Here is a 25,348-nt window from a genome sequence, read left to right on the forward strand (position 1 = left end):
GATATGAAGACAGTTATTGTCAGATTATAAAGGGAGTGCCTCTCTGAAAGAAGCTTGTAATTCCAGCTGCCATTTTCTTTTACACGTCAAGCGAAGTGAATCACGCTTCCCTGGATGAAGATGTTCAGCCGGAAACGTACACGGTGAAGTGAGAGACACCCAAGTATTTACATCAAGCATTCAAGTGAACATTGCTAGTAAGGACGGTTCAAGTAAGGGGGTGCAGTCCCTGAGGCAGTCAAACAATCTTTTAACTGTTGTCATGGTTCATGTGTCAGGGCTCGTCTCTTCATTCTACAGAACATGAATAATTGTGAACTGATGCCAAAAACAAATTCAAATATTATGTACACTGACATGAGATGACATTTGTTGTAATTTGGCGCTACATAAATAAAATGGAATTGAACTGAATTGACAAGACAAATTTCTGCTTAATGTGTTTGCTCAGGGATTCAAGGATTTAGACGCGTCTTCTTTCCTATGGAGATTCCTACTCTTCTTCTACAAACTGTACAAACATAGTCTGTGCAGTCATTCCATAAAGAGCTATACCAACAAACTGCACACATTTTCAGATAAGGATTTTTTGGAAGGAATTTTCTGACAGACTGAGAGGAGACAGAAAATACGGCGAGGAAGGGGGAAAAACATGCAAAGAAGAGGGTGTTCCAAGTTAGACGACTTTTGAAATGACGTTCTTTTATTTGAGGGCGATAACAAATAGTAACAACCCGGCATTCACTGAAATGTGCATTTTGTTGAGGGCAAAAATAGTTTAAAGAAACGGTGAAGCAAAATTTCATCCCCACTGCAAGACCAGACGTATATTTTGCATAATTCATATTGCCAACGGTGACGGTCTAATTCAGGATACAGAGCAACACTGGGTGAATTTCCACTTACACAGCTGGAGATAAATCCAGGTTCGCTTCTTAAGTTATTTCCAACTGTCTTGTAACCACCCCTGCACAGCTGCAGATTTTGTACCAATCAATCATTTGGCGTGCCAATTGCCACCAGCAACTTTAAAAGAGGTCTGTTTCTGAGAAAGAGTTGACTGCCAAGTTATTTGCATGATTCTTTCCCCACTATTACAAACCCACAAGAATTAGAGACACAGAGAGGAGAACGCAGGCAGTAAATTGTAGTTCTCTCCAAATCTTTGCGCCTCACCCCTGCAGGTTTGAATACCTTTAACACAGATTTATAGATTCAGCTTGAAGGTTATAATGAGGAGTTAGAAATGACCATCTATTAAACCACTTTGTTATGAGTCAGTTTCTGTTTCATTTTATTTTTTTTAATTCTTAACATTAGACCAATAAAATTAACCAATAGTTCACAGTGCTCCAGTGAAATTGTACGATAAATCAAACACACTTACACTGCTAAATTATAGTAAATCGGTCATTTGTACTCACCCTCGACATGGAAAACAAACGAAGAAATGCAGATGATGCAGCTTTTAAATTGAACGCGATCAATCTGAGATGAGATTGTGAGAGCGACAACAAAGAGACTGAAGTGAGGAAGTTCTGAGTCTGTTCAGTTCGGACACCGAAGAAAGATGACTTTGATGGTTTATAGTGCGCAGGAGGAAGATGAAGAAGGTGATCAATGACTGTTTTTTTTTTTTTTAAATAAAAGGTACTACAGTCCGGGCTACACAATACTGCACAATACTCACCATAATGTCTCATGCGGAGGCTCTGAACAACAAAATTATCAATTTTTTATCCTTTCTGCAAGACAGCTGGCAGCTCACTCTAAGCCCTGAGTGCAGGACTGAAGTTAATGGTCCAATTAAAAATAGACAAACTAGTTGAATTACCTTTGCAAGAGGACAGATTCTGAGTAAAGTGTGGCCTCTAAAATATTGAGGGTAAGCGCAGAAACACTGGCAATGGGAAAGGATTCAATTGGTTTGTTTTCTGAGTGTGTACCAACCTTTAAAACTTACTTAAACACACGACTTATAGCGTGAATGGAATAACAATTTTTTTTGTTCGTTCAAATCTGTTACACGTCAAGGATGATGATCATTCTTCTTTGAGAGCAAGTGTCGCATTACTGTGTCTGACCTATTTGAACTGGGTGCAACAATAGTTCTTGAACTCCCTTTTTTCCGTTCGTTTAAAAGATTTCAGCTTTTAAATGATAACTCAATTTTTCATAAGATTTACTGGGAAGGAGAGCCGGCGAATGACATGCAGACAAACCCCAACCACTCGGCTTTCTGTTCACTCCTGCGTTGCTTTTAAATTTTTTAAGTAATTTCCTCAGTGTTTTATTATCACAAAAGCAGTGAAATTAAATTAAGCAGTAAAAGCCAGCATGTGCATCTGAATGCATTTCATTACTTACTGCAGGAGGGCTGCAGTTCTTGTCGCTGTGGGTGAAGAGCTCATAAAGCACAACTCCAAAGCTCCAGACATCTGACGCCACAGAGAACTTGCTCTCAGTCAGCGACTCTGGAGCATACCTACAAAACACACATGTGACTGAATATACCAGCTCTGCTTCCCTGAGGTGGTCATATGCTGCAGGGATCTCAGCTCGAGTCACAAAGCAATATAACAAAAACAAGCATAAAACAATAGCTGGCTGTTATCTAATAATGATCAAGTAACTGCCAGTCGTAAATTATGTGCTTGCTGCATTTAATAGTAGCTTTTGTGCAAAATTTCCTTAAAGGACTACCAAGGTTCTGTCTTTCAGTTTGGAAAACAGTCACTTCAGTTAATAAACCCACACTGATAAAGTCCATTAGAAATAGGATTAATCATTACAGCAAGCAATATTCTTGCAATACCATATATGGATGGAAGGTTTGAATATGGAAAAATTCTGACCAGAATATTGGGCTCTCGCCAGGCTCTTTGACCATGTAGTACTCTTTGTCCTGAGGAAGAACTTTGGTGAGGCCAAAATCGCCAATCTTCACTCTCAGCTCACTCTCAACTAGGATATTCCGCGTTGCCAGGTCTCTGTGGATATATCGCTTACTTGACAGGTACTCCATTCCCTTTGCAGACATGAAAAAAATAAATAAATCATTTCACTCCAGATGGTATTTCATGATGCCGGACAGGCTGCGGTACCTTGCAGATCTGAGAGGCATAATGGACGAGCTTTTTGTGGTCAATCCTCTCCTTATTTTTCATGAGGTAATCACGCAGACTTCCGAAGGGAAGATATTCCATGATGAGACGAAGATTTCGTCGCCCTGAAAGAAAAAAACAAAAAGAAAACACTCACAAACACATTGAACCATCTTATTTAGAATATCTACTTTCTTCTTCTTTGTGAAGTAATTTCCAATTCATTTTATGTTGCAATACAGAGTCCTCTAGTAGCACATCATGCCAAAGCACAGGACAACTTCCACATTGAACCATTCTCCCCCACTTAGCAGATCCAAGCCCATCTCTTTTCATCTTTAAAGGTGAATCTCTGAGCTTCCCTGTGTCCCTCAGAAGAAGAATTCTGCTTTGGGGCCCTTGCACCTGACATTGGCATGCAGTCACACCTCAACAACTTTGCAAAAAAATCCTCCCATTGTTGTGGGGGCCAATCTGAAAACAAGTGGACCAAAATGAACCATGATTAATCCAACTGTAGGGTCGCGGGGGGGGGGGTGCTGGAGCCTATCCCAGCCTCTCGCCCAGAGAGGGAGGGTCCACCCTGGTCAGGTCACCAGTCCATCACAGGGCCACACAGAGACAAACAACCACACACACACGCTCACACTCACTCCTAGGGACAATTTAGAGACATCAATTAACCTAACATGCATGCTTTTGGATGGTGGGAGGAAGCCAGAGTACCCCGAGAGAACCCACGTATGCACGGAGAGAACATGCAAACTCCACACAGAAAGGCCCCAGCCGGGAATCAAACCTGGAACCCTCTCACTGTGAGGCGACCACCACACCATGTGCAGCCCCCCAGTATGAAACAGAATGAGCTATAGTCTGTCAGTATTATACCCTTACACTGTCTGAACTGGTTCCCACTTGAGCTGCTGCTGGACACCACAAGTTAAAGTTTATATGAGTGTAGTTTCACACACAATGCGGTTCATTCCTGAGCTGAACTGAAAACACTGTTTTTACCATTTCTCTTTTACTTTGTCTGGAAGTTGACATAAATACAGAAACTGCTGTTCTACGCAACTGTGGTACAGGTGTTTGCTGCCACCAAACCCCAACATAAAAGAATCAAAGTTTATCAGACTGCAGGTAATTCCCTCTGATGGAGATATCCCTTTCTTTTCAGGAGTACTTTGAGTCGATGGTGAGTTTGCTGACTGCTCATGACTGCCTGCTTATGTCTCTCATACTATTATGCAATCTGAAGAGTGCTTTAAAATTCCTGTAACCTCCTGTCCCCTTTAAATCTACAGTATCACACTGCCTCTTTAGGCAGTAATGACATAAATGGAGGTAAATAGTCGACTGTGTGAAAGAGGATTTGAGGATGCAGAATAAGATTCAGCCTTTAAAATGTAAGACATACCTGCGCTGTAACAAACACCCTTGTACTTGACAATGTTCTCATGCTGGAGAGATTTTAGAATCTCAATCTCCCGCTCAAAGTCTCGTATGTGCTCCGCAGTGCTGTGCTGGAGCTTCTTCACAGCCACAACCTCTCCCGTGTTGTCCTGAAGCGGGTCATAACGACACATCTCCACGCTGCCAAAGTTTCCCTTGAAGACAAGAACATAAGTGAGCCTTCATCGTTTGACTTTGCACTTTTCTATCTATTCCTTCTTTTGAAAACACAAAGAAACGTTGTCAGAAACAGACTAATATGAAGATGAGGACACGTCACGTTCTATTTCTAAGTGACATTTTCCTTCTGATAATAACGAGAAAACAGCACAGCGAAAGCTCACTAATAAGGATACGATGAGCTAATTTTCATTGTAACACTTACTATTCCTCTGTTTCAATACCCTGTTTGATGCACATCATACATGTCATCAACCCTTTATTTTTAATCCTGCCCACTTCCTACCTTTCCCAGCAGTTGTAAGAATATGAGGTGTCTCTCTTCAAACTGAGCTGGCTCCTGATTCTCAAAACCTCCGGTTGTCCAGCCAGAGCCACCAGTCCTGTTTGGAAGGATGTCGCTGTCCATAATCAACTCATAGTCTAGGAACATAAGGGGATAATTACTGTAATTATCAAAGCGATAGAACAAATGTATCTGTTAAACCACTATCTGCTCAGAGAACTAAAGTCAACATCTACTGAACAAACCTGTTGTGGCATTTCGAAATAAATGATGACTCCTCTAGGCTAAATCAAGCATTTGTACTGGTCACAAAGACAAGCAATTCATACAGTGAATATACTCACTTCCAGAGGGAAAACATTTCTTGAAAACATGAATAAACAACATGTTCCAGAAGCCCACATTACAATTCTGCAGATAATTCTGCTGGCTGTGTTTGAAGATATTTGAGGTTCTACAAGTTTTGGGTTCATGACCTTAAACACAAGGTGAATTTGTATGGTGAGAGGTATACACATACCTGGTGTGAAGAGGCTGTGGAGGTCACGGATAACTGCTCGGAAGGTGGGCCTGAATGTGGGCTCGTAGTCCATGCAGCTGGTAATCAGATTAGCTAGTTCGGTCCACTTTGGCGCAGGGAGGTGCTGGTGATCCTCGTAGAACTGGATTTTCTGTGAAGCATGATTCAAGATTAATGTAAGAGCGTGGTTGTAAATTTATATGACAGTCCATCAACAAGACCCTGCTGCCGATGATGGGGCGGGATGAGAGAGAGAGAGAGAGAGAGCGAGAGAGAGCGAGAGCGAGAGCGAGAGCGAGAGCGAGAGCGAGAGCGAGAGAGAGAGAGAGAGAGAGAGACATAACGTTGCCCCAGTCAGTGTAGAGAAAAAACTGCTGACACGCTCACACATGTTGATCAGATTTAGAAGATACTTTTACTGTGCCATGTAAGATCTTGCAACAAAGCCTTTTTTCTCTTGTGTTCATTTACAGCTTACCTAAAGTGTTGGCTTTTGCGCCTCCACTTGTGACATGTTAAGTTTAGGTAGTTAACTTACTTAATTCAAGTTCAAGATCAGACACCTGCAAAACTTTCTTTTTCAAATAAAGCCATGTTTCCTGAGGTCAACAATCATCATGATCTTGTTATTGGGAGACTGACAGTGATTCTACTTCTTCTCAGACATACAGTGTCTGACTAAAAATTCAACATATGAAAGCGGATCCACAGTTAACTCGGCAGAACTGTGAGACACAGGGATTCACATCCCGAATTGATCTTTTACAATTTTTAAAACACACTCACACAATACTTTAGACAGTGTTGACAGCTTCAAATACTGAATATATATATACTGTGATACAGGATATCTTTTAGGTTATATCAAGCTACCTTAGAGTTATCCAGAGTTGCGAGAGGTTTCTCCCCACCACTGCAGATTTCCCATAATGTAGTTCCAAAGCTCCACTTGTCTGCTGCGAGGCTCAGTTTGACAGGCTCCTTGATGTATTCAGGGGGCACCCAAGGGATCCTCTCAACCAGGACTGATTGCAAACAAAAACATTTGACATATCACAGTTGTTAATTTCAGGTAATGTTTAAATTACAAAAAGACAACTGTTGATGAGAAATAATTGATCCTTGTTCAACAGCTCAGTGTTTTATGACTAATTTTTTTATTTGCTTATTCATCTAAGCACAACACAAAGTCAAAATAATCCATCTCATCTCCTCTCTGGTGAAGTAGGAAGCTACCGCTGATCAGAGAGGATTAGAACTATTCAGGTGAGCTTAGACATAAACTCACTTTCTTTGGGCAGGACAGTGATGCTGATACCGGGGTCACTGAGTTTGATGAACGGGGGGTTTCCAGCCTTCCGGTCCTCTTCTCTTATCAGCAGAACATTCTTGGCACACACGTTCCCATGAACAAGATGCTTTTCTTCCTGCAGGTACAAAAGGAAGGAGACTTATCAATCGCTTTTCAACACTGAAAAATAAATCAGACTCCCCACAGTTTCCTTCTTTTCATTAAAATTTACATGTTCAATTAAATGTGTCAACTCTAACGAGGCCAAAGCGCATACATAGATATACAACACAGACGGGGACATTCATCAAAACTTTGCAAGGGACTGGCCAATGACTCTGGAGTATGGATTTGTACCAGAAAGTTCATGGCCCAAGCCAGCTGCTTCGCCACTTCAAGCTTCCACAGAATGTTGATGGAGTTCTTGTTCTTCTTCAGGTAGATGTCCAGTGAGCCAAACTTCACATACTCCTGCACCATGATGTCTGCAACGGAAATGTTTCACATTCAAAATTAATCGCCTCAAACGTTTTGAGATTACAACACAAAGCTTGAAATACAATGCCGTGCTGCATAATGTGAAATATCAATACGAGCCGTGTTTCTGTTTTTATGCATCATATTTGGGAAACAATCTCCAGGAGATTGCCTTATGGTTAAGGTCCTGTTTCAGCAAACACTTCACGTCTTTAACTATTTCTGGTCCAGTTTGTAATTTAGTTTCAGTGAATTCAACCAATATCAGTTTCCTTCTTTTATTAGAAGAAAAAAAGAAATAGTACAGCTAATATACTGTAACATACCAAGAGTTGCCCCTTGAGAACTCTGCAATCGATGTCTCAAAGCAGAATATACACGGTGGAGTTCACTCTTAAGGTTTATAAAAAAAAAAAAAATTAGCTGTAAAATGTTCTGTTATAGAGAAGATAAAATTGAATAATTAACTGCTACATTACATTAAAAGTAAAAGAGTAACAGTAAAGAGGAGCAGCTGAGGCAGATGCCCACAGCACATTGTGCAGCAGCAGAAGTCTCAAAAGGTGAAGGAGACACGAGTGAAAGGTGTTGTAATCCTTCTAAGAATAACCACAATGCACTCACAAACTGATCGCTGCTTTCAGCTTTGGGCTATAGAGGATGGTCAAGATTCCAGTGAGGCACGGTGGGCATCAGGAGACCCCAATTACAACTGCACATGTTTGCAAAATGAATATGCCCTGTACAGGATCACACAGTAAGCTTACAGTTACAAAACATGGCTGTACATCTCTCTGAAGCAGACTTACTCTCTTCTCCACAGACACAAACGCCATAGTTAAGGATCAGGTGCTTATGGGACAACTGGCTCATCATGCTGGCTGCTTCAAAGAAAGACTGTAAGACAAGATAGAGAGAGACAACTTAATTATCTCAACATTCTATGAAAAGGAAAAAACGACAGGCTGATTAAAGGGCCATAACTGCTTGTTTTGTGTGGGTCCGAGTTGTGCCAAGACCAGAGGGTGACAACATGTGACTCTGGCAGGATGAGCTCAAGTATCACTTTTCTAATACCATCTTTTGTTCATTTGAATTAATTTACTGCAATCTGAGACATTTATAGGACAAAGTGGACACAAAAATGGATGTGAAGCAAATAATCCAACGACATCCAATTTGATACTTCTGCACACCAGCTAATCCAACTTTCACACATTCAGCAGCAGTGACTTTTCACATACATCTCTCTGCAAATAACACCTTTTCATCAAAAAACTTATTCAATTACAGCTAATAGATTATTTAAAAGCAATAAGGCTATGTAATGCTGTCATGACACTTCCATTGTGACATATCAACAATGTCATTAGATACATTTCAGACCAAATTAACTCTTTCTTAGTTCTTATAATCACAGAAGAAAGCACCCTCTCTTTTCTTTTTATGTACAGCCGGAGCAGCAGCAGTTTATAGAAGCCCCTTAGAGGTTATTCAATCAAAGTGGTTCCAGAGCTGGTTCAGAGCCAGTGCCTAACTTAGAACCACAAACCTCAGAGTAATTTCTGTGTGCCAGGTCCAAAACTTTCATGACGACATCTGTTTGGTGCATACATCCATAGTCTCCGAGCTCCTTTCGGACCCCTTTGAAGATCTTTGTAAAAGTCCCTTGACCGAGACTCTCCATCTGAAAGGTAGATCACAGTTGCATGAAGGCCAGACTCCCATTTTGAACGAGTGAATACCGTATTTCAATTTTGCTGCACACTACATCACACACATAAAACATCCCTATATACAGTATATAATAATGTTAGAATAATCTTGTTCTGTACAATCCAGAACTTAATGAAGGTATATGTAAGGAGTGAATAAATGAGCACACAGGTGTCATCAATCTGAACAAGCAAACCAAGCTTACAAATTCCAGGTCTTCTTTCCTGATCTTGTGAAACACCATCTGACTGACGTTGTGTCGCAGTGATGGAGACAGAGGCACTTCTGAACCTTTGTTGCTTCTGCACACGAGGAGGCAGGACTTTTCTGTTGGCAGAAAGAAAACAATCCCAGATTTGAAAGACATTTTCTTCAACCTTTTTGTTGCAAAAGAAAAAACAGGATTTAACGGAGAGCGGAGTGTGAAAGCTGAGGATGAGTCAGGGCCTGGAGAAGCTGTGCACTATTTCCTCATCACTTTCTGTGGAAATCACTTCTGGTAAAATGATGAAAGAAGGCAAGGACACATCCGAGTCATCCTGACAGCTAGTTTGGATCCCACGGGTTGTTTTTCTCAGCAGGTCACTATTAGTGACTGGCCAACATACAAACTGAGTTCTGTGTACATGAATAGAACTAGATTGCATTAGCATTAGTTTGCAGGTCAGCTGATGCATTCTTTGGGTGGGGTGGGGGTGGGGCAAACGTTTCTTAGCAGGTGAATACAATTAGTTGTGGTCTACTGCTTGCCATTAAATGTAATGAAAAATGTAACAGCTAAAACAAAACAATAGCCAAGTATTTAAGCAGCTCTTAAAAAATGAGTCGCTTGAAACTTATAAGCATATCACTGGGCAGCCCCAGGAACACTCAGACTATAACGTCAATCGCCAAACCTAGACTCGCCCATCAGATTGCCAGATGGAGAAGCGCGATTCATCACTCCAGAGAACGTGTCTCCACTGCTCTAGAGTCCAGTAACGGCATGCTATGCACTACTGCATCTGACGCTTTGCATTGCACTTGGTGACAGCTGACTGGAATATTTAGTAGCAAAGAAATTTCACGACTGGACTTGTTGCACAGGTGGGATCCTATCACGGTACCACGCTGGAATTAACCGAGCTCCTGAGAGCGACCCAGTCTTTCACAAATGTTTGTAGAAGAAGTCTGTATGCCAAGTGCTTGAATTTATACACCTGTGGCCATGGAAGTGATTGGAACACCTGAATTTAATTATTTGGATGGGTGAGTGACTACTGTTGGTAATATAGTGCAACTGTCACACTGCAGGCTTAATGCTGCCATGTTCATGCAGCAGCATCATGTTAAACAGTGAATCCTGTAACAACATAGCCACTTCTGCAGACTCCTTGAAGGCATAACCTAAAGCATTTCACTAGATAAAAATGTTGACCAGGCTTCGACTGCACATAGAAAACAGACAGATTTCATTACACACATAAACAGCTTGTACTATCAGCACTGCAGATGTGTTATTCTCTGCCTACAAGGTCAGAAAACACAAGCATATTATGACAAAATACAAGGATGGCTTTTTTGTTATTCTCTGCCTACAAGGTTAGAAAACACAAGCATATTATGACAAAATACAAGGATGGCTTTTTGTTACCAAAAACATATTTGATCATTGCAGGGTTTCCTCACACAACGTTCATACTTGTTGGGCGGGCCACCTACATATACTAACGACTGCTCCAATATATATAATATATTTGACAACCCACTAACATAGGATAGTGTAGTGGTAAGATTGCCATCTTTCATGTGGGTTCAAATCCCCTGCATGAAAGGTACTACCTCCTTACCCTACCCGCCTACCAGTGTAAGTCGCTTTGGATAAAGCGTCTGCCAATTAATGCATAAACATAAAAATGCAATGTTTCCCAGGACAGGGAACATTATCAGTTCATCATTTGTTTAGTTCATAGACTTTCTAGATGTTTAATCAAATGTCCACCCTTTCTGCATTTTCATCTAGTGGTAGCACAGACATACTGCAGTTAGTGTGTACTAAGGGCATTGGTTTTACCTTTGGACTGAGGAGGACAGCACTTCGTGAATTGGAAAACGATGCTGTCTGAACGCACGGTTTCCTTTTGGTAGCAGCTGAGTAGTTCCTGCAGGGTGCTGAAGTTCCTTTTTGTTCCACTAAGGTTAAACTCTCCAGCTGCAGACCTGGTTATCTGGCAATGCTTGTAATCCACAGCATCATACACCTTGAAGACACGAGGAAGAGTTCAGACAGTGAAAATGCAAATCATTTGGGTTCGATAGAGATAAATGACAGGAACACATCAACACCAAGTCTCATTTTGAGAGTGACCCTTACAGCATGTACAGTGTTTAAACTGGTTTTCTAAACATGGGTAAACTCAACAAAAACAACGGGTGAGACATTTTACTACTCGTGAAAAATATGAATTATGAAATATGAACAGGACATGATATTCTCAAAAGCTTAAGACAATCTGAAGACACATATGTGTGCAAAGTACATGGGCGAAAACCAGTATTAGATGCCTGTGATCATTGGCTCCTTGGGCAATGAAAATTGTTATTTTTCTGTCATGGAAACTGCATAAGCTTAAGGAATAGTTTCAGAAATCACTGTCTGTGAACACAATTCACAGAGCCATCTATAAATGCAGGTTGAAGCTCTATCATGCTAGATAGAAGCCATATGTGAACATGATCCAAAAACAGTCATCTTCTCTGAGCCATTGCTCGTTAAAGTGGACTGAGGCAAAACACGAGAGAAATCATGGACACAGCGTTGTCTGTACTAAAGAGAAGAGGGATCACTCGGGCTTTTATCAGCGCTCAGTTAAAAAGCTCAAATCTATGGTGGTCTGGGGGGGAAGAGAGGTTTGCAAAAGAAGTCACCCCCCTTTGCCTTTTTTCTATTTTTTTTTATGTCCCAACAATTTAAACAGATTCTTTTTTTCTCTATGCAGAGGACATACACTAAATAATCCAACGACAAAAAGGAAAAAGTTTTGAAAAAGGGATTGCAGACTTGTAAATGAAATGATCACAATAACAAAAAGGATCCTTAAAAATACCATAATCTTCACCTGTGCAAACAGCTGACTGATTAGTTTTAAAACAGCCTCCCTCGTGGATACAAGCACTCTTTACAACTAATTTAACGAGCAGATGCAATCCCTTAAGGCAAATATCATGCAAAGCCAAAATCCTCTTCACGCAGAAACTAAAGCACTGCGTTGGAAATGCATAAAATGGAATGCCACTATTTACACTGCACTTCGGTAAGGTTTTAAGTGTGACGTAAGGTGATGTGCATTTAACAAAGACATCATGTGAGATGGACCTACATGTGGACCTACACGTTGAGGACGTGGAATACCTTGGACCTTGAACACAATCTCACAGTGGGGAAAGATATCATCTCTTTAATTTCTCCCTTTCGAACATTCCCTTTAAGGATCACCAAATCATGACACATGTCTAATGTGTTTATGTCCTAAGTTTCAGATATAGATCTGATCACTCATGTTGGCCTATGAAGAGCAAGGCCCAGTGGGATAGCACAGTTCACACACCCCCAAGTGGTTATTCTGCCTACTGGCTGTGTTAGACAACAAGGTTTGATAAGCATGACTTTCTCAAATAATTAGGCTTGTTTATCATTGTTGACAGGGCCGCAGATGTCAGCCCCACACAGTGGGCCTAAGTGAACTGCCAGCTGTCTCGCAGTCATGATTAAAAAATAAATAAAGAAATGATCTAATTTGTTTTTTGTCAGTTGTTGCGGTCAGAACAGGAGCCAGACATTTCAGTAATATATCTAGTGTTTCAGCAAAGAAAAAAATAATCTATATGCCCACAATTTGAAGCCCCGGCAAAAGTGTATTCATTGAAAATTAACATGTGCACCCAGGAGCTGTATTCCCATTGATGTGGCACTGAGCCGGAGCCGATATAAACCCAGATGTGCTGCAGAGTTATGATCAGTGTAAAAAAGGCTTTAGTTAAACAGGGAATGAAACAAAAAGCTCCTTAAAAATGCTTAACTATACATGAAAGCAATAATGGTGACTTGGTAAAGTCAACGGAAAGAAGCCCTCTAATGTTTAAACTCTCAGTCATATCAGTAAACAAGGTCAAATTAACCATCAGTCCTTAAATGTTACCCACCTCAACTGGGAAAGTCAGAAAATATTTGTCGAAGTCTTTGGGGCTACATCTCAAAATGTACAACCCGCGCTTGTTTCCACACTTTTGAAGTCGGTTCGCAGCAAACTCCATTCTGCAACAAAATAATTTAAACAATTAGTGGAGTCACAAAACAGTACCACCTTAAAAAAACAGTAACTGCATGCATTCATGTGCTTGCCAAGGACAGAAGTGAATGAAACACTGAGATTCTTTACTTAAATGTCCGATACTGGACCCTGTTGCTTTTGTTTGCACTTACTTATTGCAAGCTGCACATGTCTGCAGAATGTGCATTTCAAGTTTAAGCTCAAAATGCCACACAGATGGTTCACTCTGGGTGTACACCTTGTTTTAGCCCTGTCCAAAGAAGCTGTTTCAGAGTCTGTTGCTAAACTGCAATTAACATACATCTGCTGATTGGTTTCTGGAAGAGGGCTGTGCTTTTCCTGTCGAGGTCAATGGATCCTCAACAAGACAAACAAACAAAAAAAACCCAAAAAAACAGGCAGATGAAATGAGAACAAAACACATCTAACACAGCTATACTGGACTATCTTGCATTTCTGTATCTGTTTTACTAACATCATCATTTAAAGAGATTTAAAGAGTTTCTTACTGCATGGAAGCCTTATCCAGTTCTTATCTACTGGATTGAAATAATTCAAATCACAGTGTCTAATAGTCCTAAGCATTCCAAATTTGACACAGTTCTGGTAATAACTATAATCAGATGATACAACTTGAATAAGGAGGCTCACTTTGCACATTAAGACATTTTATAGTTTGTAGATGAGACTCGAGCAAGGAAAAAGAACCCAAAAAAAACAAAACTGTCGGACAGAGAGAGATGCTCTTGCTAGCAGACTTTTTGATGTAATGCTGCCTGCAGTCAGTTCAACATAACATGCCTACACGCTCTCCATTCTCCACTTGTGTAGAGGACGTCATACGTCAAGCCAACAATCGGCTGTCAGGAAAGTCAAACATCCATCAACCTGGTCTTTTTTGAGCTGCAACACACTGTCAGAGCTGTCAAACTTAGTCAGAGCTGCTTTCCAACTGAGTCAAGACACCGAATCACCGATTTGATGGTCAAATGGAATGGATCTAAATAGGAATCGCTTTGTTTTATAGACCACTCAAGGCACTTTTACACTGCAAGCCACATTCCTTTTTCTTTATCCTACAAACACTGACACACCGGGCAAAGTGGGATTCAGTGTCTTGCCAAAGGACACCAACATGTGGACTTGAGAAGCCAGGGATCAAACCACCAACCTCCTGATTGGAAGACAACCGCTCTATCCCCCCCCATTGGTCAGTAAGAGATAAATCTGTTGTGAACAAGAACAAGTAACTCAAGATGGCACACATAATCTCCTCTCCTTTGTCATCTGCATCTGTCCAAAACAAGCAACAGTTTTCTCAAACACATGTTCATGTGGAATGAAGAAACCGAGGAAGCATACTACATAGGGTTTTCAGCATCAAAATAACTGCCAATGAGATGCTAATTTGATCACAATGCAGGATATCTGCTGTTGGTTACAGAATTATGCTGCTGAAGCGTAGCACATGTGTCGAGGGTACAAGAGTCCAGGCTTTGAGATGTTTGGTTCTCTCTGTGCTCACATTTAGAGGATATCAATACAATCTGGCTGCAAAACGGATATGAAATTTTTACTGAAAAGAGGTTAATTGACACAAAATGACTCAGAGAATGTTGGAAAACTGCGATTCAGCTTTGATAAACAGCATACATCACAATCCCTGTCATCAGAGAAAAAAAGAATAAAGACTGTGGCTACATTTAGGCGTACTATGGTGTCCCAGAGAGAAAGTCTGAACCAACAGGATGTCTCACACAGTTCACAGGCACAGCTACATTTGGGAGAGGCAGAGCGAGGTGTTCCTGCTGTGGGGGTGAGATCTCAATCTGGTGGATGTGTATATCACATAGTTGGCAACACTTGCAGTGCCTTTTTCCAACAGCATTTGCAACAGCATTACAAGTTTGGAATTTGCTTTTCACAGTGTTAAAAAAAAAGAAGGAATTTTGTGGCATGAAAGCGTGTAAAAAGTTGAAGTCTCACATTCAAAGAAAACTTGAGAGTCCTGCGTGTTTTAAATGGTCGATTTCCAAATCAGTGCGAGCACCTGTCAGCACTGATAGAAGAACCAAGAAACTCCAATGGATTAGAAAATCTGGACCCAGTTCTCTTTACTTACGAAATGGGGCCATGGCAATGAGCAGAGATGGTCTCCACAAGTCTAGGAGGTGCCACTTCTTTACAAAGGTAGTGATGTGCATCTGTGGTCAGTCGATAGTAGCCATCAATGAGAGAAACAAAGGAGAGAGCCTCAGACAGGCTGGGGAACTCCAGCTCCTGAAATATAAGAAGCATAGAACAGCCAACATCCACAGAATTTTGTCAGACAAGGAAGAAATCTGAGGTTTCAGGGTTTGTTTGATGACAAGTGAGGCAGAAAGACGCCTATATGGAGAAATCACCAGATTTTTGCCATCTTGTTTGTTGATGGTGACTATCCGGCTCTCTGCAGCGCCCTCTTTGCTGGCTTGTTTGATGCTGACGTCGGTGATATCGTGGAAGTCACACAAAGTCTGCAGCTCCTGGACAAGGACATAAAAATCATACTTCTACTTAGATAACATTTCTCTTAACAAAACAACAGTAACTGGAGGTGTAATAGTCATAACGATTTTATTCTAAGAATTTGCACATGCTTTGGGCTGTTTTGTATTGTGTTCAACTCAAATAACTCTCTTATGTCAATATGTGAAGCTTCTTTGGGTGACATTATAGGCATTTGGTTTTTGCATGTTTCTGATGTAGGAAATGAAGGCTCACGGTGAAGCACTCGTGTCATATTGCTCTAAGCAAAAGTCAGTTTAACAGTATGATGTACAGATGGACAACAATAATCTAATGATGGATACAAACCTGGTCAGAATCTTTCAATTTCTCTCGACACCACTGTATTCCAGCGTCAGCCGCAACCAGGATGATGAGCTGTCCACTGGCCGGGTCTCTGACCTGGAAGGTCTCTGTGTAGAAGGCTTTTTCCAGTGACTCAATGCTGATGAGATACTTGAGCTTAAGATCGCGGACGGTTGTCCGACACTGACTGAACTGCTGGATGAAGCGCTTGAAACGGAAGCGGATTCGCTTTCGTGTCAAGAAATTGCAGTCCTGGATCTGAGCTCTCATGTCTTTAGGCAAAAAGGACTTGTAACTAGAAGAGAGTCAGATGATATTTGTATCAGCGTAATGCAACTCAACTCTATTGAAAATCTCATATTGTGACATTCTCACAATGAGAACCACGGGCCCTTCTGAACATCTTTGTGCAAAATAAAATAGTATACATTTAAAACACTTACTAAGCATTCTTTTGGTATCCTTTCTAAACAATCATTAGTGCTTATTTCAGATCATTTTCAACAACTCAAATGAATAGTAGCTTATTGTTTAAGTACCTTATAGTGTGGTAGATATCCAGAGGGGACATCTGTCTCTCCTTCGCTGTTCTCGTCATGTCCAGCACAGCCATACCAAGGCACTCTTCCTGTGTCTCATGGGAGTTGGAAATCTTCACCAAGCCAGTCACAAAGTCACTCCTCCACTGCAGACAGAAATGTGGTTGTTACAACACATGAACCCTTCCGATCACACTTTAAGCAGATGCATGTGAACGGGCCTGTCAGCGTAATTATGTTCATCCATCTTTTAATATAATTTGGAAGAATATCCATTAAACCTTGCACTCACATGTGAATTATACCAATTTCTGAATTCTTTGCATAGGATGAAATATTTTAGCAGGCCCACAGTTAAGTAATGTGTTTGTACCTGGTATTTTTCAATTGTCAAGCATGAAAAACCCTTCCTATCTGAACTACAACACACACACAACATTTTCTTTCATTTGTTTTTGAGAAAACTATGGCATGGCTTAGTCATGGTCAACTGCCTATGTGTAACACCTGATAGATTGAAATGAGATTAAAATTTAATTATTGATCAAGGAGTCATCATGCTACAGTCCTTACAGACTCAACTTATCCCTCTTTGTGTCTCATGAAGATAGACAGATAAACTCACTTCCTCGCCATTTTCCTAAACTCTTTGTGAACTCAAGCATGGATAAATAACAACTTGGAGTAGGTACTACACGGCTTGCTTACAGTCACTGGAGCAAACTTTGTTTTCATACTCCCCTGCAGGTTCATACAGGAGTGATGATGCAGAATGGGTGTTCACAACAACTAAGCACCCAACGACCTTCCTTCCTCACAAACCTGACGTCCATCTGACGTCAGGTTTGCAACTCTTGTTTTGACTTGAATAAGTCAGTTTACACACTAAACAGATCAAAACTGCAAGGTTACATTGGATCTTGTTTTTTCATGGCATCCATTTATTCATTCATTTTTGCTTTGGTTTGATCATGCAATGAGTATAAGGCACAGGCACGGAAATTAAACCCTTTATATCATTTCACAGCATATTTTGTGATATTATTTATCCTTGAACTGACATATTTTTGTTGTTGTGCATCGAAGGTAAAGGAAGACAGACATTTTCAATAGAATTGAGGCACAAATTCTATCAGTTATCACTGTACTAAAAAAAAAGAAAGAAGAAAGCTTTAAATTTATTACTGCTGGCGTTGGGTAAACTCCAAATGCAGAGACAAAGCCCGTGCAAGAAACAATAGCCAGCTTTTATCTCAAACACAGAGCCTCAGCCCCTGATTAGATTGAAGGAATTCCAACGAATCCTTTCAAAAGTAAGAACAACATCTGCCCAGAGTGAATGCAAGCATGTGGACTGGCTTAATGGCTGCAAACACATTGTGCTTAAATGACTACCCGAGCACTGCTTCCCTTCTCGCTTTTAGGCTTTTCCCAAGCTGCCAGGGCAGATTTGCACAGGCATAAATACACATAATCCCTCAGTTCATGAAGAGGTCAACTCCAGGCTTATTTCTGACTTTAGTTAGTGGAGCCACATGCACCAACAATATATCTATTTGCATTGTGGTCAATCTGTTTCTTTTAATCCCCACCCCCCACCCCGCCCGCTCCTTGATAGGAGTCATACACAGCTCTTATGATCTTGCTTCTCTCTTCCTGTTCTGAGCTGTTTTATTTCATAATTAGTAAAGTGTCTTAGACCAGAATCACACGGACAAATAAGAAGCCAAGAGAGAAACCAAAATGCTAAAATCTATTGCTATTCAGGCTTTTCCCAAGACAGAGTAGATTCACACAGGCCTAATTCCACATAATCCCTCAGTTCATGCAGATGTCAACTTCAGTCTCATTACTAGAGTGAGTTACACTATTATACATATATGGGAAAAAAGGACAATATCTAAAAACATTCATAAAAAAAATAAAAAACCCACAGAGGACTTTTGGCCTTTGTCCATTAAGTCGACTCAACTCTCCTTCATACTTTCTTCCTGGTACCAGTTACGTTACGTAGTACTATCTTCGACAAAGTCCGAAGCACGCTGAGCTCATACTTAATAGTGACATGAAAACAGTGCAGACCATTGATTGGTAAGAGAGAATCCTTTTACAACCACTTCCCTGCAGCTGTACTGAAATCCAACATACAAATCCGTGCCCACACACTTGTAAACTGTGCACACAGACTTGGGGGGGGGGGGGGGGGGGCACAGATATTCCATCTGTGCACATGGATGTCACAGCCATGTGTGTGAATTACATATGTATTAGACTCTTAGTGGGTATTAAGCAAAAATCTGCATTTGTTAGAATTCTGTCAGTTTACACAACACTCCTGGGTCATTCCAAAGTCTTGAGGGTGCAGAGAAGCTTCCTGCTTTGTCATGTCAGTTACTGAGCCTGCCTCACATACTCGGTGTACTATTTTTGTATGAGGAAAAATCTGTGTGACAGTTTTCACTGTCAAAGACAAAGAAAGGAACCATTGACGTATTTGGAGAATGGCAGCACAGGGGAAGTCTTTGAGACCACACAAAGGAGAGGTGGTTTGATTTTGCTTACACATTCAACTTCTGTGCACACTGAGGAGTATTGCTGTATGCAAGCAGCGACATTTATAACAGGGACTGAGCTCCCCCCCTCTGCAACTGTACTAACTCAAAGTACCCGTTTCACTTGTTTGCATAGAAATTGAGTTCACAACACAAGAAAAAACAAAAATACAAACTTATAATTGTTATAGTTTCTTATATATCAATATCTAAGCATCTGAGCAGTGCTTAAAACCAGAAGCTCTACTAAATGAAACTGCTGACATGGCACTTTAAGGATATAAACTGCTGGTTTTCTGATGTTACAACAGTTGGCTTCAAGGCAACATACCAAACTGCCACAAAGAAAGAGTCCATTTCTTACCAGGTTAAGTAACAAAAACAGTGTTATGTGGATGGTGCTTACCTGAGAAAAGAGGTAGGACATGACAAAGTCATCAAGGACGGGGCTTTCTGACCCTTTTTGGACTCCATACCGATAAGCCCTGGATGCGCCACTACTGTACCACCCAGGGAAGTAATACCTGTGGTAATGAGTATCAAAGAAAACAGAATACCAATGATATTCAAATTTGAATCTGGAAAACTAAATATTCAAGGGTATAAGCTGATGCAAATAATGCACGCTACCGTATTCTGAAATACACATCTTCTGATGCTGATTCATCAAGCTGGAAGATGTGGTTGGGTGAAAACCATATGCGGTCTTGCTCTCGGAAGAGACCAAAAAGGCTGCAGTACATGGGGGATATACCTGCAGTATTCAAAGAATGAGAAACCACATGACATTCTGAAAGCTTATAACGAGTCAAGTGACAAAAGAGACCACAATATACCACGTACTGCAAGAGACTACAGATCGGCACATACTATTTGTTTTTAGTACCCACACAGGTGAGTCAATAAAGATGTTCTAAGCTGTGTTGTGGTTTGCCATTAAACACATAACATGCAGGCGAGTCTGGATACTCACTCCCACACTGCCCTGCCGTGAATTAGTTATGTCACATTTACAATGACTAAATAAATAAATAAAACACACCTCAGCAAATATAAAAACCATTTGCCTTACACATTAAAGAAAGTTAGACAAATGGTAAAAGCAATAACTTTATTTGGAGAAATATGCTTAAAAGTTAGAATTAACGGCACAATTGGGGCTGCTTCATGCAGATTTCTATAGTCTGAGTACTCACTGCATGCCTTTGCTGCATCTATACACAGCTCTTCAGCCACATAATCCCCAGGTGGGTAGCTGAGAAAGCTTGAGTCAGCTGCTTCCTGGCTGCTGCGATAGTAATGAAGCCTCAAAACAGCAGTGGCAGGTCTTGTGTCTGGAGATTCCCGATGGGCGGTCCCATTCTGGTGCACTGCAGGGCATGAGTCAGTCACAGTGTCCATAGCTGGCAGGGAGGTCATCAGCCACATGTAAGGAAATAAAAAGCAAAATGTCAGTATGAATGATAGCTGTACTTCACCCTCACATCAACCTAAATATTGTGATCACGGAACATGGTATGAACCGTTGCATACTGTAACAAAGCGTTACATAAAGCTGCTGTACAGAGGAGCCATTGTATGGAAAAAGGTTATAAAATCTGTAAATCTAATTCCATGAGTGATGGTTATAAATCATATAACAAACACACACTATTAAGAAAATTCTCCCAATGAGACACAGGGTCACTGGACTCCGTTAACACAAAGGTTTAAGCTTGCAGAGAGGAGACAAGTCTGCACAACATATCACAAAGCTGGCACCGAGTTGTCCAAATTTGAAAATGATACTTCTGCTTTTTATGCTTTCTAGTAGCAAAACATTAGCCACACGCTTATACTTTCTACTACTGAAGCATTAGCCACATAAGGTCATGAGACATTCCTGTCTCCCTCATATCATTATGTTAGAGGAGTACTGAGTAGTTAATATCATAACATCACGTAAGACGTCTTTGTTCAGAAGATCAAGGTTCATATAGAGGATAGAACGAGCAAAGATAGAAGGCCTTCTTCAGGACACAGCGTTAAACTAACAAGATAGGAGGCCTCTTGTAGCTCAGCTTTAATCTTCCAACACCGTCAAACATTCTTGCACACAGTACTTCTTTTCTGATAGTATATCCTCATGATATTTTTCTAACACACACATGTGATGTTATTCTGTTAAGTTTCAAAGGTTTTTGTTTTTTTTCATTCATCATTATCTTGGGGCACTCGTAAGCTCATCTGACTGATGTGGAGCCCCATGTACAGAGAAGGTCCTCAACGTTTTTCTTTCACCAATAATCCAATTCACAGGCCACATTATTTATGGGTGCGCTTGCATTTTCATATGTAACTAGGGCACGCAGCAACTTCTCTTAAGATGTTTTCACACGTGAAATTTTCATGGGATTTTCAGGATAACATGGACAATTTGGTCAAAACTTTGTCCATAGCCGCTCCTCACACGTGCTTCACAGTGGAAGATTTTCTGATCTAGACGTGCTCTCGCGGCTAGAAATGCAAAAAAAAACAAACAAAAAAAAAATGTACATGGTGTCTGTAGCGCAGAGGAAGCAGCAGACCATGACAAAATAAAAAAAGAAAAGTAGTATGAAGAGTGACTTCTTATAAGCCTGCACTCACACACACTTGCAGTAAATGCTTGAGAATATTAACTGCTACATTCACCGACTGTCTTAAGCTTAGTTTATGCTTCTCCGTCACGTCGATGGCGCAGACGAGACGCCTTCATTGAGCATTCAAAGTTGCTGTGTGTTTATGTGGTTTCAGGGGTTATAGCCAAATCCTTAGTTTTTCTTCCAGCCACAGTTAACAACAGTAAACAATGGCAACCGAGGTGGAGCAGCTATATTTGCAGTTGGAGCTTGAAGCGCTGGCGACAGAAGATGTTTGTGGAGGTGGTCTGTACGACCGGTCGAGACTGGGAACGGTGAATTTATAACACTGGTTCACCCACTGAAGCACCTGGATCAACAAATGCACTTTCGGTATTTTCGAATGTCAACGGGCCGATTTGACGAGCTTCTTCGCCGTGTACAGTCATTAAGACCGGAGAAAGCAACTGCCGGAATTGACCTTCTGAGCGGACCAATCACAGCCCTTACGGTCCGCATCAATGCGATATATAGAATTTATTTATATAGAATTTTTTGGAGGTGCACGTCAGGCTATGACGTAGGGCTCCACGTTGAGGACACTTGGATTGTTACCCCCTCTGAAACATCTCCGAAAAGACTGCAATGTATGTGCAAAGCCATCTTTAGAAATAAAACAGGCTAAAAAAAAAAGTTTGCAAAACTTCCCAGATTTAAATATTTAACATTTAAACAGACTCATCACATAATGTACCTTTATCGGTTTTTCAAATATTCTTTTTAGTACCTACACAGTGAACTGAACCGCCAGTAAGTTATGGAATAAGCCTCTTTTATACTTTGTAAAAATGTAAAGCACTAATGCCACACAAAACAATTTTGTTTAACCATTGAACATCCTGGCTTGCCAAAAGATTTCTTTATGAAATTCTCGCAATTTCTTGCATATTTTTTTCAGATGAGGTGGAGGAAAAAACATGGAATCACCTCATAATTTGTATTTCTAAAACAAACACCTGCACAAACCCACATAAGCAAATGATGGTGCAGCTCAAAAAGCATGCACGCAGAGCTTAAGGAGCTGTTGTTACCAAAGAAGTGAGCCGTCAGTGGAAAAAGTGAAAAGGATTACGAAAGGCAAGAAAACAAATTCGACTCGAAATGTGACAAAAAATGTCGGCTGTTTCCAGACAACAAGTCTACTACGGAGTCTAAAATAAACATAAAAGGTCGACTAAGCAAGACGAGAAAGTATCAGGAAACACGCCTTGAAAATTAGAAAATGCACAACGGAAGAATGAAAAACAAGCAAACAAAAACAGGAGTCAGTGTTTGTGCTGTTCTGTACAAAACCAGCAGAAGGAAATGGCATTTACATCCAGAAAAGCCAAACACAGACGAACACAAGGTTACAGGCGGGCTAAAGAGGAGCTGCCGTGGACTGTGGATTATTGAATGGAAGTTATTTTCAGTGATGAATCAGCAATCTGTATGGGACAATGAGATGATGATGGGACTTTTCCTTGGTGAAGGTCAAATGTTTAATGTCAAACATTTAAATGGCTGCCTGAAGAAAACAAGCAGTCATTACCTCTACAGCAAAAGCAAAGGTGGACTCATTTCACCAGTTGAATGGAGGTTTGGTGATGCTGAGGTCATTTTTCAGGATGATAATGCATCCTGCCCTAGAGCTAAGAGTGACATACCAACTCAATGACATAGCGAACAAGCAGTCCGACTCAAAATATCAGTGGTAACTGTTAAAAAAAAACAGGAAAGATCTACGACAAGGCCCCATCCTGCAACGCACATCTGTCAGAATGTTCGAGTCAACATTTGGTTCGTGTCATATCTGTGTTTTTTTTAACAAGATAAAAAAGTTGAAGTTCAATCACAATTTCTGAAGCGTTTAGCCATTTCACAAGAGAGACAGCAACATGTGAGAATAAAAGCAGCTTTAATAGGGAATTATCTACCGACATACATTTACACTTTTGTGTTTTTTGTTCTACCCTTACTTTCTAGAAGAAAAAACAGTTACTTTCACTTTTTTTGCAGAACACATCTTAAACCTGTGGTTTCAAAATACTTGGATTCTTAACACTTACAAGGAGTAGTGTGTAGTCAAGTCACTACTCCAAACATGTGCCATATTCAGATGTGTACCATTCAGTTCTTATGGTAACACAGTCCATCACTATGAGTAATCTGAAACTGTAATCAGTCTCTCAGAGGGACCGAATAGTGGTTTCATGCTTTATGAACATTGTGACACTAAAACCTTTATACCTTTACTAAACTAGAGTATTTCATGCTGGACTGGAGTAGTTTTACACTGCTATACTTTCAAGAGGCTATCTGTTGGTATGGAGGGCTTAAAACTCACTCAATGGTTTCTATGTCGAGTAACATGCTCCCAAATCAACGCTAACATTTGGGACATCAGGTCAAATATTACAAACTTAGCTGCAGAATACTCTAATCAGGGCCCTGGTCTTGAGTGCTATGGCTAGCTATAGCTCCAATAGATAATAACTTAAAGCTAGCAACCTCACACACCCACCAATTTACGTTTAACATTTGACAATGTGTGAATTGAATATGCAAATATTTCATTTGGGAGCGACCCCAAGTTTATGGGTTTTAAGTTGTACACTTTCCACGGTAAACTGGATAAAAGCTGTCAATGAAATATTTAATGAGTGTAAATACTTACTCTGGTAGATGAGCCAGGCGTGCGGCTAGATAGCCTTCTGCTAACTTCTAAGGCCAGCGGTGCAGCCAGGACCAAAGACCGTTTCAGCTGCAGCCAGACGCTGCTGCTTGACGTTTTAATGACTGACTCCTCGATAGGTGACTGGATGAAGTGCGATTTATCTACGGTCCTTGTGGAAATATTAATATTTACATGTTTTAGTCAGCCGACTTGCTACAAAAGCTACCTCTGGTCAGCCTAGCATTAGCCATCTCACTCCGGAGGAACTTCGACCGTTTATCTTGTCAATCTTCTAACTCAAGCTACTGCTAGCTAAATCTAGGCTTGGTTAGAAACTGGCCCGATAACACAAAATGCGTTTGCAAATGGACATATTCTTAAAGTACAACACTGGCTATACGCATAACGACAGCCACGTAATTGACATGTTGTCAGCTGAACTGCTTAAACTCTGACAGAGTGCTACTTTACTGGTGGTTACAACAGGGTAGCCGCAGCTCAGACAGAGTCAATAAACCAGCCTCTCCCACTGTACTCATGCTGCATTTGGGAACTGTAGGAAATATCGACAACTTCCATTTGTATGTGTCCAAGTATCCGAATATCTATTTGTTCTAATTGATTTGGTTCCTCTTTAAGAAATAAATTGAGAAGGGAAAAAATATTTTAAATTCTACGTCAATTTTGTTTAACCTTTTCACCAGTAGGCCTTTAGAGAAAGTATTTCAGTTCACAGAAAAGCATTTCGAGCA

General features: G+C 40.6%; 1 protein-coding gene across 2 annotated transcripts in view; it reads right to left on the minus strand.

Moving 5' to 3' along the window:
- jak2b (Janus kinase 2b) overlaps positions 1-25,126 on the minus strand; it is a 28,826-nt gene extending 3,700 nt beyond the window's left edge. The window contains exons 1-22 of one of the 2 annotated variants that reach the window (XM_072387502.1): positions 24,597-25,126; positions 20,477-20,683; positions 19,911-20,034; positions 19,687-19,804; positions 16,729-16,874; positions 16,193-16,484; positions 15,742-15,861; positions 15,459-15,616; positions 13,209-13,320; positions 11,080-11,266; positions 9,232-9,353; positions 8,863-8,997; positions 8,120-8,207; positions 7,191-7,318; positions 6,831-6,969; positions 6,416-6,567; positions 5,543-5,693; positions 5,023-5,159; positions 4,522-4,711; positions 3,105-3,229; positions 2,856-3,028; positions 2,368-2,485 (exon numbers count right to left, since the gene is read on the minus strand). In XM_072387502.1, coding sequence (XP_072243603.1) covers positions 2,368-2,485; positions 2,856-3,028; positions 3,105-3,229; positions 4,522-4,711; positions 5,023-5,159; positions 5,543-5,693; positions 6,416-6,567; positions 6,831-6,969; positions 7,191-7,318; positions 8,120-8,207; positions 8,863-8,997; positions 9,232-9,353; positions 11,080-11,266; positions 13,209-13,320; positions 15,459-15,616; positions 15,742-15,861; positions 16,193-16,484; positions 16,729-16,874; positions 19,687-19,804; positions 19,911-20,034; positions 20,477-20,681 — 3,120 coding nt within the window. In that variant the 5' untranslated portion in view covers positions 20,682-20,683; positions 24,597-25,126. Of the gene's footprint in view, positions 1-2,367; positions 2,486-2,855; positions 3,029-3,104; positions 3,230-4,521; positions 4,712-5,022; positions 5,160-5,542; positions 5,694-6,415; positions 6,568-6,830; positions 6,970-7,190; positions 7,319-8,119; positions 8,208-8,862; positions 8,998-9,231; positions 9,354-11,079; positions 11,267-13,208; positions 13,321-15,458; positions 15,617-15,741; positions 15,862-16,192; positions 16,485-16,728; positions 16,875-19,686; positions 19,805-19,910; positions 20,035-20,476; positions 20,701-24,596 lie in introns of those variants that run through there. The other variant, XM_072387501.1, reaches the window with a different exon arrangement.
- Between the last annotated feature and the right edge of the window lie 222 nt (positions 25,127-25,348).

This window comes from Leuresthes tenuis, unplaced genomic scaffold (genome assembly GCF_036924035.1).
Source record: "Leuresthes tenuis unplaced genomic scaffold, fLeuTen1.0.hap1 SCAF_6, whole genome shotgun sequence".
NCBI lineage: Eukaryota > Metazoa > Chordata > Actinopteri > Atheriniformes > Atherinopsidae > Leuresthes > Leuresthes tenuis.